The 27,230-nt window shown below is 36.0% G+C and overlaps 1 protein-coding gene across 1 annotated transcript in view; it reads right to left on the reverse strand.

Moving 5' to 3' along the window:
- Positions 1-27,230, reverse strand: part of LOC148941222 (neuroligin-1-like) — a 421,037-nt gene that overhangs the window by 357,886 nt on the left and 35,921 nt on the right. Inside the window, exon 2 of the mRNA XM_089104127.1 lies at positions 13,662-14,156. Within this exon, the coding sequence (XP_088960253.1) occupies positions 13,662-14,073 (412 nt within the window). The 5' untranslated portion in view covers positions 14,074-14,156. The remainder of the gene's footprint in view (positions 1-13,661; positions 14,157-27,230) is intronic.

Here is a 27,230-nt window from a genome sequence, read left to right on the forward strand (position 1 = left end):
TTGATAATGATTTTACAGCTTGACAGCGATATCTACACTTTGTCATTGATTTCTATGACTTGATCCGGAGTTCTAGGGTTGACCCCATTATCTAGATAAGTACCATATGATTTTCCCTGGAATACACCGCCTTTCTGGTATTTCATAGCGATTCATAGCGATATTTCATAGCGATAAGACACACTCGTTTCTCACTTGTTGCTTTGTAAGAACGTTAGAGAATATGATTTTTGTTTCCTCGAACACCAAAAATTCTTGGGTTTAATGTTTCTTGACAATAGGCAATAATCACGTCCTGCTACCACTGTGACACAAGTGATCATCAGTGTAAGAGTCTTCTAACATTTGAAACAAACAAACACCCACAGACACTTTCTTAGAAGTACCATTATTTCATTATGGTGACAACTTATCTGTTAGAAGTAACAAACATTCTGTCAAACATACGAATCTTTTCTTAGAAGGAATAATTCTTTTGCTATGATAACACGTTTTCTGTCAGAAGTAGCAAGTTTTCCTTACCACTAACAAATTGTCTCTTCGATGTAACAGCATTCTTCCTTAATACTAAAATACTTTTACTTAACAATCCCAAATTAATCTTATAATTAATATTTTTCATCAGTGATAACACGTTTTCTGTTCGAACTAGCAAGTTTTCTGTCAAATATACCAAATTTTTCTTAGAAGTAACATTTTTTTTATCATGATAACAACTTTTCTGACAGAAGTAGCAAGTTTTCCACAGATTTTCTCTTCGAAGTATCAACTATTTTTCCTTAATACTAACAAACTTTTACTTAAACACACAAATTTCTCTTAGAAGTAACACTTTTCATCAGTGATAACACGTTTTCTGTATGAACTAGGAATTTTTCTGTCAAAGATACCAAATTTTTTTCTTGGAAGTAACAATTTTTTGTTATGATGACATCTTATTCGCTAGAAGTAACAAACTATCTGTCAAACATACACAATTTTTGTTAGAAGTAACAATTTTTCGTTATGATAACAAGTTTTCTGGCAGAAGTATCAGGTTTTCCATAACACTAACAAATTTTCCCTTCGAAGTATCAACTTTTTACCTTAAGACTTACACACTTTTATTTAACACACTCATTTTTTTCTTAGAAATAATATTTTTCCAACTTATCCGTCGAAGATAACAAATTCTGTCTTAAAAGTAACTGTTTTTCGTCACTGATAACACTATTTCTGCTAGAACTAGCAAGTTGTAAAGTAAAGATAACAAATTTTTCTTAGAAGTAACAATTTTTTCATTTGTGATAATATCTTTTCTGTCAGAAGTAGCAAGTTTTCCTTAACACTTAACCTTAAAACTTTTAATTAACACGCTTAAATTTTCTCATAGAAGTAACAAATTTCTTATAATAGCGCCAAGTTTTCCAAAGGTAGCAACTTTTTCATAGAAGTAACAATTTTTCATCAGTGATAACACGTTATCTGTTAGAAGTAACAAGTTTTCTGGCATACATACCATATTTTTCTCAGAAGTAAAAATTTTTTTTTGCTTATGATAGCAGGTTTTCTGTCGAAGTAGAAAGTTTTTCTTAACAATAACAAATTTCTCTTCGAAGTATCAACTTTTTCCATTAATACTAACAAACGTTTACGTAACATGCTCGAATTTCTCATAGAAGTATCAAATTTCTTCTAATAGCGCCAAGTTTTTCGTCAAAGGTAGCAAATTTCTCATATAAGTAACAATTTTTCATCAGTGATAACAAGTTATCTGTTAGATGTAACAAGTTTTCTGTCAAAGATACCAAATTTTTTTAGAAGCAAAAGGCTTCTCTTAGAAGTAACATCAAAATAACATCAAACCGAATAAAGATCAACATAACATAACCAACAAACAACATCAACATAACATAACATAACCAAAAAACAACATAACCATGAAACAACATCAACATAACATAACCAACAATAACATAACATCAACATAACATAAGATAACCAAGATAACCATAAAAAAACGTCAACAAACATGAAACAACATAACCAAGATACAACATCAACATAACATAACCATCAAACAACATAACGAACCCTCATAACCAACAAACATCAAAATAACATAACATAACCAAGATAACCATAAAAAAACATAACCAAGAAACAACATAACTAAGAAACAACATAACATAACCATTAAATCACATAAGTCTACATTGAGAGTTCATACTGCAAACACCTCTTTTTGGATATAATCTCATTCATACAGTAAAACTGTTAATACAGTAAGACATTTGTGATTCCCACTGGTTTTTATTGAATTAATTTCATAATCAGATTTGGACTTGAAAATAGTTCACCTTTAATTTGGATTATATTATTTGACCTACATATTTTATTGACCTACTACATATATTTTTTGATTGGAATACTCGACTGTCCCTGGCTATGATAATTAGATTGCGCAATGACCGATCAAAATAGGAAGATTGTTTTAACTCCGTTACTGAACTTTCTCACGATATCTATGCTTGATGGTGCGAAAATTGATCTGATTATCGGAAAAACTATAAGTTTTTTTGATCATGGTACTATTATCAGTGCTAAAGAGCTTCTGTATAAGGAGCTTTATATTCAGAGTCGATACTTATCTAGATGATGGGGTCAACCTTAGAACTCCAGACCAAGTCATAGAAATCAATGACAAAGTTTAGATATAGCTGTCAAGCTGTAAAGTCATTATTAAAACAAAGACAGCTCGAGAAGTGTTTTAAATACTATGTGGTATGAATTGCTTGCGAAGATCCGAATGAATGACTTGACATAAAATTTTTAACAAGAAATATCTGAAAAGTGTTTTGGGGGAGATGGGGTGATGACGGAGGGGTGTCTTAGAGTAGTTTTGGTGCTGTACTCTGGGTTGAATTGCTTGCGAAAACCCGAATGAATGAGTTGAAACTAAAATGTCTGAAAAGCATTTTGGGGAGATGGGACGATGAGAGGGGTGTCATAGAGTAGTTACTGTGTGGTACTGTAGGCTGAATTGCTTGCGAACACCCATATGAATGACTTGAAATATAATTTTTTAACAACAAATGTCTGAAAATGATTTGGGGGGGGGGGGGGAGTGGTGATGGCAGAGGGGTCTCTTAGAGTAGTTATAGTGCTGTACTTCGGGCTGAATCACTTGCGAAAACCCGAATGAATGACTTGAAAATAAAATTTTTAGCGAGAAATATCTGAAAAGTGTTTTGGTGAGATGGGGTGATGAGAGGGGATGTCTTTGAGTAGTTATAGTGTCAAATTGTGAGTTGAAATTCTTAAAGTATCTAACACTAGTAAAGAAAAAAAGGGGGGCTTCTCTGTTTTCAAACAGGGGGTTGTCGTATGTAGAGCTGGTGCTAGTGTGAAAACATTGTCGTTGCGCTATTCCGCTCTGGACCATAAGCATACTTTTTTACCGGTTTGGACATCTACACTTCTCGCAAGGGATGTTCTGACGTTAGAGATGCTCTGACATTTATCCCCAGAAAGGAGTTAACTCAGACCAAACTCCCCCACAGCGCACGGGGTGGATGGTAACAAAAATTCCTCGAAATAGAATTTCCCCTCCTTTGTGTGTTTTGATGTTTTGATAAAAATATACCCTGGGCGAAGAGAAACCACTCGGGGGGGGGGAGCTTGACACTTCCTTGGAGGCGACCAGGGAACTGGTTGGTACCTTAGTGAGGGATGCAAGATAACAGTAAATATACGCTTGAAAATTAGCGCTCTGCGTAACGATAAAAAAATAAAACAGTATTGAGCTGGTGACGGAGAAAACGGTTCCCCTCCCCTGGAGTCCTCTCCCTTCGTCTTTTCTTAAATTTGGTATGTTATTCCTTATCATTTTAAAACTAAAATAACGCCTAAACACTACATCGATTGTTAGTGCATCCTCTGAAGATGAATGCTTGTAGGTGAGAGCTAAAACTTATTGTTAGGATAATGTGAAATATCTGTATATTTATCTTAATTAAAAAGGGGTATTTCCTCAAATGCTATTAATATGTCCTAAATTCCAGGTATTATCACTCCTCCATCCCCTACCTTCAGGGGTTGCAGACTAGAAGCCCCAGTTTTGTATTATAAATGGTTCTTTTTTGCGTATATGATAATATGACATTTTCATCTTTTATTTTTTACCGTGTTTTTTACCTGTCTTTTTATGTTTTATTGCTTGTTAATTTGTTTTCATTGACATTATCTGTGTTTTTTTAAGATTTAGTCTTTAGCACTAGTAAGACATGCATTTCCCCTTTATTAATATCCCCTTTATAATAAATCGTGGGTGATTTCAGCCATCTTGGTATTTTGCCTAGAAAAGCATTACAGGGGGGTTTTGCTTGCTGGTGGTGTGTCTACAAAAGGCATTGCGGGAGAGTCTTGCTAGCTGGGGGATATGTTTGGACATGTATAGGAGGCATGTTTTTGTCTCGAAAAATAATTTATTTTAAATATGTCCTGCAAAAATAACAAACATCAACAAAACAAAGAAACATCAAACAAAATAATCAACATACATAACATAACGAAGAAACAATATAACCATGAAACAACATCAACATAACATAACCAGCTGGGGAGTTTTGCTAGCTGGGGATGTGTCTGGAAAAATATCATAGGGGATTTCAGCCACCTGTGACTTTAGTCTAGTAACAACGTGGGGAGTTTTGCTAGCTGGGGGCATGTCTGGAAAAATATCGTAGAGGATTTCAGCCACCTGTAAATTTTGTCTAGAAACAACGTGGGGGAGTTTTGCTAGCTGGGGGTTATGTCTAGAAAGGCATCGTGGGGGATTTCAGACACCTAGGAATTTTGCCTAGAAAAGCATCGCAGGGGGGTTTTGCTAGCTAGGGCTGTGTCTAGAAAAGGCATTGTGGGGGAGTCTTGCTAGCTGGGGGATATGTTTGGACATTTATAGGAGGCATGTTTTTGTCTAGAAACATCATTTATTTTAAATATGTACTGGAAACATAACAAACATAAAAAAACAAAAAAAAACATCGAAAAAATATCCAACAAACATAACATAACCAAGAAACAACATAACCATGAAACAACATCAACATAACATAACAACATACCATAACATAAACATAACCATCAAACATAACATAACCAAGAAACAACATAACCATCAAACAACACAACATAACAACAATAACATAACATCAACATAACATAACAACGTAACATCAACATAACATCAAACAACATAACCATCAACATAACATAACAAACAAACAACATCAATATAACATAAAATAACCAAGAAACAACATAACTATGAAACAACATAAACATAACATAACCAACAGTAACATAACATCAACATAACACAGCATAGCCAAGATAACCAAAAAAACATCAACAAACATCAAACAACATAACCAAAAAACAACATAACCAAGAAACAACATCAACATAACATAACCATCAAACAACATAACCAACACTCATAACCAACAACCAACAAACATCAACATAACATAACATAACCAAGATAACCATAAAAAAACATCAAACAACATAACCAAAAAACAACATAACTAAGAAACAACATAACATAACCATCAAATCACATAACCAACATAACCATCAAAAAACATTGACATAATATAACCATCAAACAACATAACCGTCATAACATCAAATCACATCAACATAACATAACAAACATATCCAACAAACATTTGTTAATTTCCCTGTGTTATTTTCCCTATCTGTGACTTTGAAAACTCTGAGGGGTCACTACTGACGTCGAATATTCATAGACTTAAAAGATCATTACAGATTCATAATCTCCTCAGAAAGTACTTAAGGTTCCAGGCAGTGACATCAAAATAAAAACATTTTTTTCCTCTTGAAACCCTCTTAGGATCATTCATGCCGGAAACAAAAACGATTTTTTAATATTTTTCTTTTTTTGTTTCAACCGTATAAAGTCAAGAACGCAGTATTAAATTATGTCAGCGTTTCTAAATTCAAACGTGAAAATAAGCAAAAACTATTAGTTTGACAATGCTTTCCTCTGTAAATATTAAAACATTCACAGTATGTTGGATTCCAAAAATAACTACAACTACACACTCATAGGAAATATTACCCTCTTTCCAGGGTAATATGGTTTTAGCTTATTTTGTTAGTTTTTAACCCATGTTTTTGTTGTTCTTTTTAATTTGAACCCGCTTCCATTTTTAATTGGAATAATTAATTTTTATTAATAATATTAATTAATTAATAATCACTAATTAATTATTTAATTATTAATTAATTAATAAGTTGAATAAAATAGTCAATTTTAAATAATTTGCCACTAAATAATTGGAATAATAAATAAAAATAATTATGTTTTTTTAATTGGAACCCACTTCTATTTTAATTGGAATAATTAATTTTAATTAATAATATTATTTAATTAATAATTATTTATTTATTATTATAATTATTAATTAATTATTTAATTATTAATTAATCAAAATTATCAATTAATTAATAATTTTAACAAAACAATCAATTTTAATTAATTTTTAAATAATTAATGGGAACAATAAATAAAAATAATTTGTTTTTTTAATTGGAACCCATTACTACCAAAAACTCTATAACTGCACCCGGCGGTATTTTTCGTTAAAAATTGATTTATCCATTAAACATAGTCCTTTAAGTTATAAATGGCGGTGTAAGTTTGTACTTCAGCAATTAAAACAATCAGATTTCATTTTCACTGTCTTTGACCTATCAGCTATTACTGATTCGCATGAACCTTTCTGAATTCAAAAACTTGGGTATATTCCCTCCTAATTAAAAACACTGGATTCTAAAAAAAAAAAACTTCAAACACCTGCCTTTTAAACAGTCAAATTTGTCTTATTGATGTTTTCATTTTTGTTATTTTCAGGCTACGAATACACTGTTGTCGGGTCAAATTGAAACTTCAGGAGATCAGGTGGCAACAAGAATTCTTCCGATATCAAGAACCAACTGTATGAGATACGTAAATAACAATCAAAAATTAAAAATCTGATGCATTAAAGATAGATTTTAACATAATTCTTGACGAATTTAATTTGTAGGGAGTCCTAAAGGATCCATGAGAAAAAAGGCATAAAACTGCTTGGGTTTTTGATATCAGAGGCAACGCTATAGTGTTGACTATAGCAAAGGTAATACGGCTCCAATGTTTTACTTTTTTTTTCCCCAGAGGCACTTTATTTGGAAGAGATCGTCGTAAAAACTTCAAAAGGGGTTCATTAGATTGGAAATCGAGAGCTCTAGTGCCATTTCTAAGGGTCAAAAGTTATTGAAAGGCAACGAAAACCCCTTCCACGCCCACCATTTCCCCAGACATATTCAATCAAAATTTCGAGACAGCCTTTTTAATCTACGTAGTTGATTACCAGATAGAAATAATGTTTTTGAGGAGGACACTCCCCCAAAGCCCTCAGGGCAAGGGTTGTAAGTTATACCCTGGGGGCATATAAGCTTTTTATAGAAAGCTTTGTCATAGAAACTTCAAAAAGGGCTCATTCGATTGGAAATTCAAAGGGCTAGTGCCATTTTTAAAGATCGAAAGTGATTCACGCCCACCTTTTCCCCAAACACATCCAATCAAAATTTTGAGATATCCATTTTGTTCAACATGGTTGAAAATTCTGGAGATTAAGGATGACACCCCCCCCCCCCACAGTCCTCAGGGCAAGGGTTATTAGTTATGTTCTGGGGGCATATATGGTTCTTATGGAAGTAATGCTCGTATAAACTTCAGAGAGTGCTTATCTTATTGGAAATTTAAAGTTCTAGTTCACTTTTTAAGTGTCAAAAGATATTGGAGGGTAACCAGCCCCCCCCCCCCCCAAGCCCTTTTTTCCCAAATATATCCGATAAAAATTTTGAGATAGCTATTCTGTAAAAAATAGTTCAAAGATCATATCACAAAAACTCCAGTGTCGACACAGCCCCCCAGGGCCTGGGGGCAGGCGTTGTAAATTATGCCCTGGGGGCATATATGGTTCTTATGGAGGGGATGCTCGTATAAACTTCAAAAAGGGCTCATTTGATTGGAAATTGAAAGTTCTAGCTCAGTTTTTAAGAGTGAAAAGAGATTGGAGGGCACCTAGCCCCCCCTCCACGCCCTTTTTTATCAAACCCATATGATAAGAACTTCGAGATAGCCATTTTTTTTTAAAATAGTTCAAAGAGCATAAAACGAAAACTCTGGGGTCGACACAGACCCCCAGCGCCCGAAGGCAGGCGTCGTAAGGTATGCCCTGGGGAAATATATGGTTCTTATAGAAGGGATGCTCGTAAAAACTTCAGAGAGGGCTAATTTGATTTTAAATAGAAAGTTCTAGTTCAGTTTTTGAGAGTCAAAAGAGATTGGAGGGCAAATAGCCCTCCCCCACGCCCCTTTTTTCCCGAATGCATCCGATAAAAATTTTTAGATAGCCAATAAGTTCAAAATTGTTCAAAAGTCAGATAACAAAACGCAAGTGTTGACACAACTCCTCAGGGCCCGGGGGCAGGCGTTATATGTTATGCTCCGGGGTATATATGGTTCTTATGAAAGTAATACTCGTATAAACTTCAGAGAGGGCTCATATGATTGGAAATTGAAAGTTCGAGTTCACTTTTTAACAGTCAAAAGAGATCCAAGGGCAATTATCCCCCCCTCCCCACGCCTTCTTTTCCCGAACCCATCTGATGAAAATTTTGATATAGATAGTTTGATTAAAAAAAATAGTTCAAAGGTCAGATAAGAAAAGTCTGGTGTCAATACAACCCCCCAGGGCCCAGGAGAGGGTGTTCTAAGTTATGCCCTAAGGGCATGTATGGTTCTTATGTACGGGATGCTCGTATAAACTTCATAGAGGGCTCATTTGATTGGAAATTGAAAGTTCTAGTTCACTTTTTAAGAGTCCAGCGATTTAAGGGCAACTAGCCCCCCCCCCGTGCCCTTTTTTCCCAAACACATCCCCTACAAATTTTGAGATATCTAGTTTCTTCAAAACTGTAAAAAAAATAGATAACAAAACTCCGGTGTCAACACAACCCCCAGGGCCCAGGGGGTAGGCGTTGTAAGTGTTTTCCTGGGGGCGTGTATGGTTCTTATGAAAGGGATGCTCGTAAATAAAAATAATTCAAAGGTCAGACAATTAAAACTCCTGTATTGACGCAACCCCCCAAAGCCCGGAGGCAGGCGTTGTAAGTAATGCTCTGGGGGCATATATCGTTTTTATGGAAGGGATACTTGTATAAACTTCGGAGACGTTTCATTTGATTGGAAATTGGAAGTTCTTGTTCATTTTTTAAGAGTCAAAAGAGATTTGAGGGTAACTAGCCTCCCCCCTCCAAAGCGCCAATAACGCAGTTGGTTTTAGACTTTTACAGTGAGAGAAGTAAGGTAGGCGATACCCAAACTCTTGTTTGTAGTGATTTTTGTTCGTTTCAAGCTTGATTTGCATATTCAATTTAAGTTCCACTTGGTTTAAGATTTATTTATTCATTTAAAATAATATCTATTGTATGTTTGTTTGCATTGATTGTTTATTTAATTTCTGCTCGTTTTAAGTTTCATTTATACTTCATTAGAAGTTTTTTTGTTTGTTTTAAGCTTGACTTTCACATTCAATCTAATTATTACTCGCTAAAAATCTATTTGTTCATTCATATTATTACTTGTTGTATGTTTTTTCCTATGATTGTTTATTTGATTTCTGTTCGTTTTGGGTTTCATTTATTCTTTAATAGTATTTTCTGGTCGTTTTGAGTTTGAATTTTAACAGGTATTTGTATCTGCTGTGCTTAAATTTAGAATGGCCTTTACTTTTCTTTGAAAAACTTATTTTTCCGAAGGTTTTTTTTAATTAATCTTAGAAACAAGCCCAGAGACTCTACCCTTCACGACTGCACATTAAAAATATTTGCATGGCTCTGAGTTTGAAACGTTTATAATGATAACCATTTGTCAAATCAAACAGTTCGTGGTAATCAAACAGATTATGGTAACGAACTGTAAGGAAGAAGCGACCCGGCTCATTTGTAACCAAAACTATAAAAAACGGAATTTCAATATCAATAGATATATCAAAAGAATCATCTTTTTACGCTGATTTCAAATATGTAAATCAATCAAATATTTTAGGTTTAGTCTTACCCATCAACGGCTACGAGCCTCAGAAAATTTTCCTGATTTTAAAAATAAGTGGGAAACACCCCTTAAAAGAAAAGTGATCTTAATGAAAATCACACCATCAGATTCAGCGTATCAGAGAACCCAATCGTTTAAGTTTCAAGCTCCTATTAGCAAAAATGTGGAGTTTTGTATTTTTTCGCCAGAAGAAACATCACGGATGCGTGTTTATTTATTTTTTCCAGGGTGATCGTACCGACCCAGTTATCCTAGATTATCGGTAGATGGATCATTCAAAAGGAAATTCAAAGTTCTACTTCCCTTTTTAAGTGAGTGAAAAATTGAAGGGCAACTAGGCACCCTCCACCGCCCCTTTTCACAAAATCATCCGATCAAAATTTTGAGACATCCATTTTGTTCATCATAGGTGAAAGGCCCAATATCTATGCCTTTGGGTATAACAGGATCCCCCCCTCCCTGAGCCCCAGGGGAAAGGACTTTAAGTTATAAAATTTGCCCATTGTTTAGGCATAGCATTTGTTATTGGATGTATGCATACATTTTTGGATGGGGGGAGGGGACAAATTTTCGGCTGGGGTTTTTCCACAGAGGAATTTCCCATAGGGAGTGAGGTTTCTAGGGAGTTAACTTGTCAGGGTAAATTTATACACTGGGGGAAATTTGCCAGAATTGTTATACAAATTATTTTTATATGTCTTGCTTTCTCTTTTCTGTCTCAATTTTGCGCGCGGAGTGGTTAAGAGTAATTATCCGGGGTAAATTTTCACTAGGATTGAATTGTCTAGAGAATATCTCCATGAGGAGGGTTTTTTTCCGTGGAGGTGGGGCCAGATTTTCTAGCACTGTTTTAAAAACAATCAAAAATTAAATTAAAAAACAGATTTTATTGCACCTGAAAGTAAGGAGCAACATTAAAACTTAAAACGAACAGATATTATTACGTATATAAAGGGGTTTTCCCCCTCCTCAACACCTCGCTCTTTCTGCTAAAGTTTGAATTGTGTCCCAATCCCTTAAGAAATCCTGAAACACAAGGGCCGTTTAATTAGAACAATAAGACGCATTCTTAAAAGCCCTAAGAAACTTTAGCGTAATGCTCGTTGCGGCGACTTGTCCGTCAGTTTCCCATAACGCAGTAACTTGTTCGTCAGTTTTTCCGGATTCGGTAATTTGTTTCTCGGTTTCCCCAAACACGGTAGCCGTAGGTCGTGATCTCATTAAATGTCCAATAATTTATAAAGTGGGAAAGCCTTTTGGCGTACTCCCGAAGCAACGGCAAGCCAATCCTCATTGCTTCTAGCAGGGACCGTTGGCACCGTCATGTATGTCTTCCACCCTTTCACAGTTGCCCTACTGAAGAGGATCCTCCCATGATGGTATCTGGAATTACCATATAATTTCACCCATTGCTGAGGGAAGGTTTACAGTTGATGGGACGAGTCCAAACGCTGGTGGGCCCAGCTCAGTTGCATCTGAAGGACCTTCTTCCTCCTCCACCTGTATTTATGGCCCCCGTGAGGATGCCCCAGTTTCAATTTATGGACTCCAAGGAACTAGGTTCCTTTTGGTCCGCGCTTCTGATCAATGAAGGTACCCTACATATCTGTAGGGCGTTCCCCTATCCGTCACCTGGAGACGCGCCGAGTGGCCTGGGGGAGGCCCCTTCTGAGAATATGACTCGTAGGTCTTTCCACTTTTTTTTAGTTCTCTGCTAATGAATCCAGCCCCAAATCCATAAATTACAGTCTTGTTGTGAAAGTTAATGCAAAAAAGTATATAATTATCTATATTATACAAACCATATTTTGAATTCTGGTCGAAAAACGAAAGTCTTACGAGAACAACCTCTTTCCGCTTTCCAAAAACAAGAAAATTATCTCAAATCTTGTTTTTTATATATAGTCATCGGTATTCATGTTAAACTTAAATTTTCCAGATAAGACTTTATCTGACAGTTTGAAACCCATTATTATTTCCTCTCGGTTTGTTCATTTCCTTGATACAATCTTTCAGATAAATAGGCTTCCTTTTAACAAGACTGAATTTGTTCTCTTCATTTTCCTCTTTTTAAATCGATGACTATAGATAAATGTAAATATAATATAAATATAGATAAATAAAACGCTTCATACAATCAAGCCGTCAAAAACAAAAACAAATAATCTTTTCCACTGTCAAATTGGCTGTAATAATTAGAAATGCGACATACGCCATTCTTGTAACTTTTCAGGAGAGCCAAAAAACAGAAAAAAGTTTGGCGGCGTTGGTCGCTCTGAAGGATGAGACTATTAGAGATAAATGGAACATATTTTAAACGAACTTTTTATGTTCTTTTCAGCAGTATAAATTAAATTTCAGCATTATAATAAAAGCAGTACAAATTCAAATTATTGAAGTTTTGGTGTATATCTCCTTTTTCCTTGACAAAAGAGACGACAAATGCCACTATAACTTTATAAGATACTCCTCTTTTGTCAAGACTTGTTTTTGTCTCTTTTTATCCTCGTAACGGTACAAGATGAAACAATTCTGACTGCAACATTCAATTCCTCGTGCTGAGTTTGCTCACGACTCATACATAGCTCATTTTTGACCAAAATGGCATATGTCGCTCTTTTAGTTATCAGAGCCGAAATTAGGTTCTTGAAACAGAAATTATCAATTGAACAAAAAACTTTATAAAATTATAGTTGAATTCTAAAATGATGGGCTTGAAACTTAATACATAGTTTGTTTCTTTTCTCGTTTATTCGTATTAATTCTTTTGTGTATTCTGCTGTCGTTGTTTTCGTTTATCTCGTGACAGTTCTTATTTTCTGTATATGTGAAATTATGGGTTTCTGGTATATCAATAATCTTACTAAACTGAACTGTCGAGTTGTAATCTGGGGAATGACAATATTTATAAACCCAACCAGCTATCTGGCAAAATCCTAAGAAAATTTTGTCTAACGAAGTTGTCGAATACACATTTTCGACTTTAAACACCAGATCCCAAACGTCGATGATCGATTTAAACACCATATACCAAATTTTCATGATCTTCGTCCCCAATGGAATTTTATATTAAGAATACAGGTTATGAGTCTACAATCTGGTTTGTTAGCGGAAAAGGCGTCATAAATTGGGTCACCAGAAAAATAGGAAACCTGAAACATGTGAAACGCGCATAGAATGTATCAGCCAAATTAAAATAAATTACCCTTTTCACTCTCGAAGTATTATTTTTATCACATTGCTCTTTTGTAGGGTTGTTGAAACCTGAACTTGGGCCTAAGAAAAATTCTCCTATACCCCCTCCTATTCCACTGTGTTTTCTGAACAATTAAACAAGTAAAGTAAATTTTACTTTTGAAAACATACAACTAGCTCACGTCCCACTTGGCTCTTGGCCCAGGGTGAGAGGGAGGGGGTAAAAGCGCCAAAATCTGTAGGATAATATTTCCCAGTCCTGTCTACCTCCCCCCTTGGATAGCGATGCTCTTACCTTTCACAGGAGTATATATATTTAGGTATAAACAATCTTCTGACTGCTCAAGAAGAGATAACTCAAGTCTTCGAAGCATTTGCAGTCTCGGTTTCGGTAGCATATTCAACATTTCACTTTCATTTTTAACCTTGGGAAATGCCTGAGGGCAAACTGGCTCCACCTTTGTCACCATCTTTATGCCAGACCAAGGTGTAATAGTTCTCGTTGGTGAAAATCTATTAGTCCCAGTTGGTGGTGATGCATACGGTATTCCAAGGAACATTTCGATAGACTGCAATGTCCCAGGCATGTTCACAACTAGTCCTTGCACCATTCCATATTTTGTCACAACAATCCTTGATGACTTAGGAGTACACTGAATCAAATTTGGGATTAGAAAGGTTAGAATCCATGTTAGTATTGGGATCATTTCGATGTCACATGTTTCTTTGATTCTTGGCAGTATTATTTTTCACACGCCCTGCGCCAAATAGGATTCCATGACAATATATACTGCAAGAAAAATGATTATTAAGTCATGCAATAAAATAATCGAAGCTACTTTGTGAGATATCTGTGAAGCTCAGGCAATATCATTGCTAGGCAATCAGAATAAGTAGTAACATACGTACATGCTTTTTTTTTTAATGCATTATAAAGAAAACCATAGAGATAGTAAATTAGGTTGAGCCGACACTCGCTTTTTGTTATCTGGCTTCCTTTGACCAATGTGTTTTCAGTGCACATTTTTTTAAGATTAAATTAAAAAAGAAAGAAACAAGAAGTGAATCGCGGTGTTAAAGAAAACTATAGAGATAGTAAATTAGGTCGAGCCGACACTCGCCTTTACGGTAGCGGCTTTCCATTGGCCAATGTGTTTTCAGTACGCATTTTTTGAAGATTCAATTAAAAGAGAAAAAAAGACGAGAAATAAACAGCGATGTTAAAAGTAAAACGAGTATTGACTTGTATAGGGAGTCAAACCTAAAACCAATATAAATAAATACAAATAAAGATTAAAAAACTAATACCAACAGAAATAGGTGTCTCCAGTGCGAAAGTGTTGCTTACTTTATTTATTTATTTATTTGTAATTTGAAAATAAAAAACTTAAGACTTAAACTTAGAAATAACAATAAATAATCCACACAGACTTAAAACAAATTGAAATTAACAGCAAATTAACCTGCACCAGCAAACTCAACTCACTGCAACAAAATCGCAGCAACATCTGCAACAACATCTTTCGATCCCATAAATTAACCATCCCCACACTTTCATGTCACACAATCCCCCACCCAAACAGCTTCAATTCCCAAAACTCTCATTTCATTCTCCCTTGCACAGTTTAATACCCAATAACTTCCACCCTAAAGACACCCCATCCAAAACAACCACCCGAAAAAAATCCACCTTCACATCTGCTCACTAAACAATTTCCAAATAACACAACTGCCCATAGTGTCCTCTCTGCATGCACAATTTCACGCCAAACTGCTCCTATTGAATCGAAATTATGGAATAATTGTTGGTTTGCAATATACCAGAAATCTTTAGTTTTGAGCTGCTGATGACTATGTTGAAGCTTTATTTCCAATCTAACATTTATAATAAACAAAAAAGTAGCCTTAACATATTTTTCGGATTCCCTTTTCAAGTGACTAATTTCAGACGTGAGAACCAGGAACACAAATTGATAGACTGCATATGGGAGGCAAGTAATTTTTCAAAATCTTGGGGGAAAATTTGTCATCTGTATTTTTTTCAATAAAAATACCAAAAAGGTGTTTTTCAATCAAAGTACCAAAAAAGTATTTCTCAAAGTCAGGGAGGGATCAAGGGTACAGATTTCCCCTGATATCCCGCAATTGCTGCCCCTGATGAGGGGTGAAAGTTACGTTTGACCATAATTTAATTGAGTAGAACATGAGTTACAGTCTTTCTTGGCAACTTATTTTTTAAGAGCATATGAAAGAAAAACATACAAAATTTGAGCGACGTAAAGCAGAACACAACAACCACATATATTTTACACCTATGACTTCGAACCTTAACTACAACTTGTACTGACAAACTCCTCCCCTTTCTTTTTCAAAATCTACTGCTAGTTCTAGAATAGATAGATATATATATATATATATATATATATATATATATATATATATATATATATATATATATATATATATATATATATATATATATATAAATATAGATATACTTCTCACAAAAGCCCCATCGGACATGGATAATACAAATACTACAAAACGTATGAAACATAATTAGAAGTTCAAATCCATTTGAAAATAACACTACGATAGAAAACCCTCCTCATGTCTCATCTCCACACTCACAAAATTTCCCAAAATTCTAATATCCAATTTGCAACTACTCTCCTATTTTATTTTCTAAACACCTTCTATCCATAATATCCCTCCCAAAAGTTTCCCTTCTAAGGACCTTCAGTTCTTCACAATAACACATAAAATGTTCTAGATCTTCAGACTCCCCGCACATCCGACAAGAGAAGGGACCACTCCGTACCTTAGCCCCCCCCCCCTAAATACTTACTTTCCCCACCAAGCGGCATAAAGTTCCCCCTTACTGATAAGGCCCATTTTAAAGTATCATTTTGGAGCCCAAATTTTAGATATATTTCTTCTCCCCACGCTTCTTAATTTTTCTATATATTCCAAGGGGTTGTGACTTAACCTTATCTTCTTGCCAAACCTGTTTGACTCACTTGTTTGACTCTTTTGACTCGTCAAACCTATTTATTTTTATATGTAAATCCAATCGTTCCTATTAATTTCATTTTATTCTAAGTTCATCAGATGCTTTGTCTGAGAAATTTCCGATGTAAAAACTAAAGCTAAATCATAAGGCTAATCTTATCAAACAGGTCGTGGTAACGAACTGTAAGTAAGGATCGACCCGGCTCAATAGTAACCAAAACTTGATAAAACGGTATTTTTAATTTTGAATCTGTCATAAATTGGATATTATCAAACCAGTAAGCTTTTTCAGTGAATTATAATCCCAGTGAAGCTATTGGATTTCGCAATATTTGTCAAAGGATTATAGTTCCTGACCTATGATAAAACCTTTGCTTAATCCACTAACCTAGTTTCTGGACATTTATTTATATTTTGTAAAAGTGGTAGGAATTTGAAATTTTTTCACTGAAAATATTGGAGGTTAGCTATCAAGCAGTGTGATTTTAAATAAATTGGACATCTGATATTTAGAAGTATTTACGCTAAAATTGAGGTGGGGAAAGAAAAGTGAGCCGAGGGGGGGTGGAGAGTTGTTAGCGAGAGCCATGGTACCCACTGGGCTCGCCCCTTAAATAGCGGGGACAAGGTAGACAGCCTTCAACGCTTCACTTACTTTTCTTGCAAGGTTACCACCAGAAAAATATTGAATATATAGTTCAACCCTTAAATATCTGCCTAGAATTCGATATTATTAATTATCAAAGAAATTGGTGAATGTATTTTGGACTAAATCCAAATTAATGAAATGAAAACTGTGCTGGTATTGAACCCAGTTTTAAACTTTGTATCTAGATGTATGACAAAGGGCATTAAGATTGATATGTTCGTTAACAAAGGAATAGAGTTTTTTGATCATGCCAGTATTATGGAAGCCAAAAAACTGCTGTGGACTTACTATGAGGTTGAACTCGGATATGAAGAACGATTACGCGAATGCAAAAAAGACTGTGATAACTTGACGGATATTGCGAAAGCCATATGGCGCTGTGCTAAGGACGGCAAAGAGCTTCCGACTTTCGTTATTCTCGAACCGGAGTCTGTTCCCACGTGTGGTGACGAAATTGCAGTCTGTATTACTACTAAAGTGAACGAAATGACGAGAAAACTGGCCAGTGAGCTGCAACAGTTTTCCCGCAAGCTAGATACTCTGAACAATGGTTTGAAAATCATTGCCGATTCCAAGAATTAGCCTACAAGCTCCTCGTCAGTATCTAAAACGCCAAATATAAAAAAACAGCTATTCTCGGTTGTCGTGAAAAATATGCCTCCTGAGTTAGACGATCCAGGAAAGCGTAAGGCCTTTATAACAAGCTTGGCACCAGGTGATACAACATTAGCGGAAGCAGTGCTCAGGCGGAGAAATAAGGAATGGCAACTGTCAGTCTCTTCGAAGCAGGCCGCTGAAAAAGTCTCGGCTGCCCTCAAAATTAGCCATAAAATTGACAATCGATTTGTTAATTCCCAGTTCATCGGTATAGTGAAACGTCTCACCAGCAACGTGACGGAAGACCTTCTGAAAAATCTGTCAAAAGACTGTGAAAAAGCAATCAAGTGTGGCAATTCGCAAGCGTTTAAAATGTATTACCCCTCTAAAAGTGCTTTGTCCGCTCCCTTAACGAACCCGATGTGAAAATTGGTTTCGAACTATTCCGTCTAGAAGAATTCTGCTTTTTGCCTCGAAGGTGTTATCGGTGTCATCATGTGGGGCACATTGCGGCAGACTGTATGGAAGCTGAAACTTGTAGCCGCTGTGGAGAAACTGGCCACACAAGCTCCCCTGAGAACCCTTGTCAAAATCCTACTCGGTGCCTGAATTGCAATTCGACTAGGCACACATGTTATTACTATACCTGTCCTGATAACAGAAAAAACTTGAAAGATGGATCACGCTCCCAAAATGTGTAACATTCTGTCTTGGAATATAAATGGGAAAGCACTTGAGAAAATAGTTCTGCTTGATACTATGAGCCTAACAAATGAATTAATTTGTATACAAGAGCACCTGCTTTCCGAAGACAATACTAACCTGCTCAAGTTCTCAAGTTCACTCCAGTGTTTTATTCGGCCAGCTGAACGTGTGAAATCCAGAAGTCGGCAATCTGGTGGTTTAGCCACTTTGGTGAGAAAGTCTCTTCAGGCTGAACTTTTAGTATCAAGTAAATACTTCCTCGCTGTTAAATGTTGCTATACTGTGATAATAAACTTCTATCTTCCTACTAATTATAGATCTAGCCTCTCGGACAGCAAGTTCACGGGTGCATGTACTCAGTTAAGCCGTTTCGTGAAGGCTCAAATTCCTGGGAATACTAAAATTCTATTAACAGGGGACTTCAACTGTGACCTACTTAATACCGAATCTGAAAGGACTCAAATCGTTATAGGTTCCCTTCCTGATCAGTTAAATGTCGTTGATAAGGACAAAGCTTACACATTTATCAGTCCTGCCAACACCGTCTCAAATCTTGACCGTGTGTTAACGAAATTCCCAGTGAGTGACGAAGTACATGTTACAGCTGATGGTTCTTACTCTGACCATTTCCCTTTGTCATTGTCAATAACACTAGACTGTCCAAAGTTGTCGGGTCCGTGCAAATCCCAATGGAGAGCATAGAGTCACTGGAAACAAGTTTCGAATGATCTCTTTGCGGCTGCTTCTGGGGATATCCTGAGTAAAAAAGAAGTTCCCTTCCATCTGCTGCAGAGAGATGCAAACTCGTATTGCAGTGAAAGTGAAATGCGTCTGCATATAAACGTGTACTGTGCAGAAATATCGCATGCTCTGAGTATCGCGGAGAGTGTAGCAGTTCCTGTGAAGCGTATCCGTAATAGATCAGAGGTGAAAGGGTGGTCTAGAAATCCGGAGCTAGCGGCGGCTTGTGCGTCGGCGAAGCTATTGCTGAAAGTTTGGCATGATAGCGGGAAGCCACGAAGTGGAATAGTGAACGAGATTCGAACCCATACTAAACGAAAGTTCAATAAAGAGTTAGATGCCCACCGTGCAACCCTCAAAGAAAATTTTGTGCAAAAGCTCAGTAAGAATCCGAACCTTATTTGGTCGCTTCGGTCTAAGCCCGAAGAAACTAAGCCGATGTCTAATATTTCTGCTAATTAGTGGAATGCTTACTTTGAGTCCGAGTTCAAAGCGCCTGATCCGCTTCTGCAGTCTAATCACGACAATAAGCTGGCTTCTATGCTTACCGACACCTTCGACGATTTTTCAGTGTCACCGGTCACAATTTGCCAGGCCGTTAAAAAGCTGAAAAAGGTATACTCAAAAGACTGCGATAGTATTTGTGCTCTACATATTTCTTTAGGAGGTTATGTTCTTTACCATCATATTGCCCTTCTGTTTCAGATGATTTTGACACAAGGGATAGTCCCGAGTTGCTTTAATCTGGGTATGGTTATACCGATATTAAAGAGGGGGAAGCCAGCCGAACAGCCTTCTTCGTATCGGCCAGTAACGATATCTTCAGTATTTTGTAAACTATTCGAGATTGTTTTGTTTGATGAGATTTATGATAAGTGTGAGATGCCTCTACACCAGTTTGGTTTTCGAAAAGGCCTCGGGTGCACCCATGTACTTTATCTTCTTGCTAACATATTACTTGATGTTCATCTCTCGCGCGAAACTTTGATCTTAGGTCAGTATGATGCCAGGAGAGCTTTTGACTTAGGGATTCATGCCCAGATTTTGTTTGAGCTCTGTAATTAAGGCTTGTATTCTTCTATTTTTAGGTCATAACTGGCTGTGCATAGGAACCTAAAGTTTCGTGTTCGCTTGCAAAATAGTGAGCTTAGTGGGGAGATATCCGTATATAATGGACTTAAGTATGGGGCTGTAACGTCTTCTACTTTGTTTAATAACAGTGTTAATGATGCACAACAGGTTATCTCTCCGAGTTATATTTGGAAGCATATTGACTTGTCACTTCTGGGTTTTGCAGATGATCTTTTAAATCTGTCTCGGTTGCTTTCTTCATTAGAAAATAATTTCTCGTGTCTTGAAAAAAGTTATGCTGATATTGGTTTGCAGTTTAATGTAGAAAAGTCTGCTCTTTTGTTTTTTAATTGCCCTGAAGATAATGCTACAGTCAGGCTTGGTGGAATTACCGTAACACCGTCTAGTCACATTACGTACCTTGGCCTCCCGATTGGTCGTAATCTTTGAGAGACCCAGTCTTTCGTTATTGAACACCTTTCTAAAAAAGTGCGCATTGCCTATGCGGGTGTTGTCACTAGCCGTCGCAATTCAAGCCGTAAATATTTGGCTCGTCTTTATAATGCAGTTGCTTTGCCTCATGTCTTGTACCTGTCTCCTTTTTGGAAGCTCCTGAGTGCATGAAACAAGAAAGACATAAGGTCGGTATTTTTCAAGTATGCCCGATATCTTCTTCAAGTGCCGCCTTTTGTTAGAAACCGCCATATTGCTGTGAAATATGGAATTGTTGAGCCTCTGAGTGCCGTGGAGGAGGTAATTCAGAATTACGTGAAAAAACTAGAGCTCCTGGATCACGAGTGGGCCCACCTTCTCAAATAGTTGTGTTATTATGTAGGTCTTTCTGTTTGTATTTGTTTTTCTTGCCAGTTTTTGCTTTTTCTTTCTTTTCTAGTTTGTGCTCTGCCTTTTTCTGTTTATTGTAAGACAGGATATTAATAAAATTCATTCATTCATTCATAGTTTAGTCCTACCCATAAAAAAGTTACGCGCTTGAGAAAATGTGGCTGACTTTAGAAAAAAGGAGGAAAGACCCCCTAATAAATATAGAACATTAAAGAAAATCCCACCATCAGATTCAGCGTATCAGAGAACCCTACTGTAGAGGTTTCAAGCTCCTATCTGCAAAAATGTGGAATTTAGTATTTTTTGCCAGAAGAAAGATCACGGATGCGTGTTTATTTGTTTGTTTGTTTTTTTCCAGGAGTAATCGTATCGACCCAGTGGTCCTAGAATATCTTGGGAAGGTTTATTTGAACGAAAATTAAAAGCTCTAGCGCTGTTTTTAAGTGACCAAAAAATGGAGGGTAACTAGGCCCCCTCCCATGCTTATTTTTTCCCAAAGTCACCCGATCCAAATTTTGAGTTAACCATTTTGTTCAGCATGGTCGAAAATATAATAATAATTTCTTTTAGGATGACTTAATGTCCCAAAGTTCCCAGGGGAGAGGGCTGAAAGTTATGAATTTTGCCCAATGTTAACATATAGTATTGGTTATTGGGAAGTATACAGACGTTTTCAGGAGGGATTTTTTCTAGTAGTGGGGGGGGGGGTTGGATTTATGTGGGAGGATCTTTCCATGGAGGAAATTTTCATGGGGGAAGGAACATTGCTATGAAGGGGGTGCCGGTTTTCCCAGCATTATTCAAAAAAAGATCAGAAATTAAATAAAAAAAAAGTTTTTCAGCTCATAGCGAGGAGCAGCATCAAAACTTAAAACGAACAGAAAATATTGCGCATATGATTGGGTCCACCCCCTAGTCAGTACTTCGCTCTTTAAGCCAAAGAGTATTTAATACTTTCATAAGAGCTATTTATTCTAATTAACGTCCTTTGTGATTAAAGGGTCATTTTTAAAGCATTGGAACAAAATTCGAACTTTAGCGTAAAGAGAGAGGTATCGACTAGGGGGCAAACCCCCTAATATACGTATTAAAAACATATGAATATAGAAGTTTGTTACGTAAGTTAATTCGTAAGTTACGTATATTTATTACTTATAAAAGCGTTCGTAAATAAAATTAAACAATTTTCGAGAAAGCCATTTAACCGAATAAAAGTAAAATTAATATATAAATTTTGTTTTAGTTGTTCATGTACGGTGAGCCAAAATCAAAACCTGCATTAATTCAAAAACGTTCAAAAATTAAATAGAAAAAACATTTTTTTTTTAACTGAAAGTAAGGAGCGACGTTAAAACTTAAGACGAACAAAAATTATTCCATATATGAAAGGGGCTGTCCCCTCCTCAACGCCTCGCTCTTTACGCTAAAGTTTGACTCTTTCTCACAACTCTATTTTCTATAACAATAGAAGTAGTATGCTAACTTATACTTCTGCTGCCTGTATAGCAATTCCTATGTTATTTGCGGCCTTTATGTTCCATGGCAGCTTTCCAAGGCATAGTCTACAGCCAGCGGTTATTTGGCAGTGTATAAGGTCCTCAAACAGGTTTTTTTCTGTTTTTGTTGTCAATTACACAATGAATGTAGGTCATGAGTTCTGATACACATTCTTAAAACTACACGTGATTAAACACGTTATAAAACTACATGCTATTTGCTTATGTCCTGTTGGTACCATTCCAAACGGGTGGGGATTCCCCGCCTGTTCCTAAACATTGCAAAAAAGATAACAGTATGAAAGGGGGATTCCCCGCACAAATTTGTTTCAACTCCAAGTTTTCTTTTTCAACCAGAGTGGTTTTTTTAGAGCTGACACCTGTTTTTTAGACAGCCCATCAGAGAATTGCTTAAAAATTTGTCATTAAAAACCAGTATAAGGCTTTCCAAGGCAAAGTCTACATCCAGCGGTTATTTTGCAGTGTATAATGTCCTCAAACAGGTTTTTTTTCTGTTTTTGTTGTCAATTACACAATGAATGTAGGTCATGAGTTCACATACACATTCTTAAAACTACACGTGATTAAACACGTTATAAAACTACGTTTCAACCCCAAGTTTTTTTTTTTCAATCAGAGTGGGGTTTTTTTCGAGCTGACACCTGTTTTTTAGGCAGCCAATCAGAGAATTGCTTAACAATTCGTCATTGAAACCCTGTATAAAGTGTTCATGCTTTGTAATTCAATTTTCATTATGTATTAGCTTATCGATCATAGTACACTGTATTTTATTAACTCTGAAACAATGGATATTTATATTTTCAATGTTAGTACACATTCATTCTTTATTTCAATAAAAAAAAAACGTTTTACTAGTAAATTCAAATTTCAGTGGGGACTTAGCCCCCTCCAACAATACAAAATCTTAAGAATATGATGCGTATATTCGACAGAAACGGCAAAGCACGCTTTTTTCTATTATGTAAAACAAAAAAACTCCCTTTTCGATTGCTCTGTAGTTTTAGTTCTTTTTCGTTGAAAAGAATCCTTTCCCAATCCCTCATTTAAAATGTACTATCTTCTTCCGCTCTAAATAAAGCCATCTGTGTTTAACATGTTACCAAAGAGGGGATGATTTCAAAACAACATTCCGCTGCAACCCGGATCTAATTACTCTAACTGTTATCGGTCTGATGTGATCTGTTCACGGTATGTGTCTTATCTGGATTAAGAAAAAAAAAGACGGATATGTGCGATTCAAGGCTCATTTACAAAAGAGTTTGTTTTTTTACCAAATTAGAAAGATATTTTCTATTTTATTTGATGATAGTAAATGGATTTCATAGATGATTAAGAGGCTCTTATAAAAATATATGACAGGGAAGAGGGTAATTAATCAATTCTAACCTAGTTTTTCTTTACTTGGTATCCGTTAAAAATGAAATTTTTGTGTTAAATAAGTAATTCTTGTATCTTTTAAAAGAGCTTTACGGGGTTTGAGAGAGACTCTGTTCCCTGATTCCGTGTGGTTAGAGGGGATTCTTTGTGCAGACTAATTTTTTCTTTTGTAAAAAAGGGAATTGTTTTTTTCCATGCTAAATTTTGCCTTCTTTTTAAGAAAGAGGATTCCTACAATTACCCTCCCCTGGAAAAGAGAGCTAAGACTAACGGCGTTGCTCCAATACAACAAGTGGAGATAGAGGATTCATTGGGGGCCACTCACATCCACTACAGACCGATGCTGCCTTCTCAAAACTCACCAGTGCCAGCTCCTATGCAGCTATGTAGAAAACTGAAAAGAGAATGGATGGTTACTCACATGATGGGGAGCCCCACTGGCTCACCTGTACAAGCCAGTGACATCGCCACCCCATATATGCAAGAAAAGTACGGTACTCAACATCAGTCTTAGTTTGGAAATGTGAGTTTTTCACCTCTAGCTTCTACCTAATTCTATCCAACTTTTTTTTGTTTGTTTTTTTTCAAGTATTTTCTTTTCACCATTTTTCAAAACCGTAAAAGTGTATGTCAGAGATATTAAAATGTTAATATCCCCTCCACCCCCCGACCATTGTTTTAAATTTCTCTACCCCCCTCAGAGATTGCTGAATATAATGCATTTTTTTTTATTAGCAAAGAAAGCACTCTTTTGCGTCTTTCTGAACTTTCTGAGGGATGAGGGGGGTAACTTTTTTAGTTTTAAAAATTAGTTTACGAGTAGAAAAATGCTTCACTACAGATATGGCTATTGTGTTTTTGGGAACTTTCTGAGGGAGGAGGGGGTAACTTTTTAGTTTAAATAATTCTAGGAGGAATTGGGTTTTGTTGGATGGTATGGAAAAATGGTACGTGTTAAATATTCGGGAAACATACGATTAGAAAAATGCGTCACTACAGATAAGGCTATTGTGTCTTTCTGAACTTTCTGAGGGAAGTGGGGGTAACTTTTAGTTTAAAAAAAAAATTGTTTACGAATAGAAAAACGCTTCACTACAGATAAGACTATTGTGATTTTCTGAACTTTCTGAGGGGGGAGGGGGGTAACTTTTTTAGTTTTAAAAATTAGTTTACGAGTAGAAAAATGCTTCACTACAGATAAGGCTATTGTGTTTTTCTGAACTTTCTGAGGGAGGAGGGGGTAACTTTTTAGTTTAAATAATTCTAGGTGAACTTGGGTTTTGTTGGATGGTATGGAAAAATAGTACGTGTTAAATATTCGGGAAACATACGAGTAGAAAAATGTTTCACTACAGATAAGGCTATTGTGTTTTTCTGAACTTTCTGAGGGGGTAACTTTTTAGTTTAAATAATTCTAGGAGGAATTGGGTTTAGTTGGATGGTATGGAAAAATGGTACGCGTTAAATATTCGGGAAACATACGAGTAGAAAAAAATGCTTCACTACAGATAAGGCCATTGTGTTTTTATGAACTTTCTGAGGGAGGAGGGGGTAACTTTTTAGTTTAAGAAATTAGTTTACGAGTAGAAAAATGCTTCACTACAGATAAGGCTATTGTGTTATTCTGAACTTTCTGAGGGAAGAGAGGGTAACTTTTTTGTTTAAAAAATTAATCTACGAGTAGAAAAATGCTTCACTACAGATATGGCGATTGTGTTTTTCTGAACTTTCTGACGGAGCAGGGTGTAACTTTTTAGTTTAAAAAATGCTAGGAGGTCATGGGTTTTGTTGGATGGTATGGAAAAATGGTACGTGTTAAATATTCGGGAAACATACGAGTAGAACGCTTCACTACAGATAAGGCTATTGTGTCTTTCTGAACTTTCTGAGTGAGGAGGGGGTAACTTTTTAGTTTAAAAAAAAATTGTTTGATAAAAAAACGAAAAAAAAGAAAAGTGTGTTATAATTGAGATAAAACTTTCGTCAAAGAAAAAAAACTTAATCCATTCATTTTCTAGTTTCAGGGGGAAGCTGTGAAAACTTCTTCCTTCCCTGGTCCAGGATTTCAAAGTATCATGGGTAATTGCCCCATCTCGGCGGATGATGATGTTAGTGAAGGTACGTTATTTGATATCCCCCTGGATTTTCAATTTACAGCTGAAGAAATGGACAGTCTTATTCAAGTTGTTGGGCCTAATTCTTCCGGGGACATTTTTGATGACAACTTTACTATTAGTGAATTGGATCCTGTACAAATAGGTGCAGGACATGAAAATAGTACTATGTCCCCGGAACTACGTGAATTTTATTTGTTAGAATCTGCTCTAAGTCACATACAAACATACAGGGTAGATTTTAACCCCCCCGAGGAAAACGATGGCATTATTTTAACAGACCCCGTGAATGTTCTCCATAGCTATATCGACAGAATTCGAGCACAAATTGAGATTCAGATTCAGAAATGGGAGGGTCAAGGGGGGGTTAAAGCATCAGTTAATCAAAAAGTTTATTTACAAAAGGGGACATCTGGGAACATTTTTTATTTTCATTTTTCAACTGGGAACCAGACTTTTTACCCTGGTCTAAACGAATTCGAAGACAACTTTTTTAACTGGGTAAATAAATTAATATCAACTTTGGATACGTTTAATGAGAGGGGTAGTGGGTCCACAATTTTATACATTGAATACATGGATCTGAATCTCAGTAGATTTAAAAAAAAACTTTATTTTAAGGGGGGAGCGGGTAATCTACGAATAAAATGCCACCCAGATTTGTTGGCTACCAAAGGGGTTCAGGGCTTCAATTTTGAAACGGGGTTTCAATGCTTTAAGTATGAATTTTTAGCAGGAGCCCATAAAACATTAAAAAATTAGTCATCAATAAAAAATCTCGAGGAACTTGCTCGCAACGTTGTAAAAATTTTCCATAAATTAATTTTTGTCTTTTTTGTAGGTAAGTATCGTGTATCATGTAAATAAATATGATTTGGCTATAAAGAAAATGAAAATATGGGGTGGGGGGGGGTTTTTCTCCAGTATGACACAGAATTTGTAGATGGGGGAAAAAACCAAATAAAAAAGAGGTTTTGTATTCAGTTAGGACACCGATGGTGGAAAATGTTTAAAATTGGGTATGAATTATTTACGAGCTTCCCTAAGATGTAAACTCCTATGGTAATTTTTTCCCCGTTACAGCAATAAGTCGACTCTTATCCCAAGGTGTGAAATAAGGGGAACGTTACTTTTGCCCCGTGTGCATTTCCCCATTCACATCTGAGCGGACGTTCTCGGATCACATGAACCATTGCAAAATTCATGGGAATCGACGAATTGAAATGCCGGCAGAAGGC

This window comes from Artemia sp. Qi Xiang Cuo, chromosome 18 (assembly GCF_049724085.1).
Source record: "Artemia sp. Qi Xiang Cuo chromosome 18, ASM4972408v1, whole genome shotgun sequence".
Lineage (NCBI taxonomy): Eukaryota > Metazoa > Arthropoda > Branchiopoda > Anostraca > Artemiidae > Artemia > Artemia sp. Qi Xiang Cuo.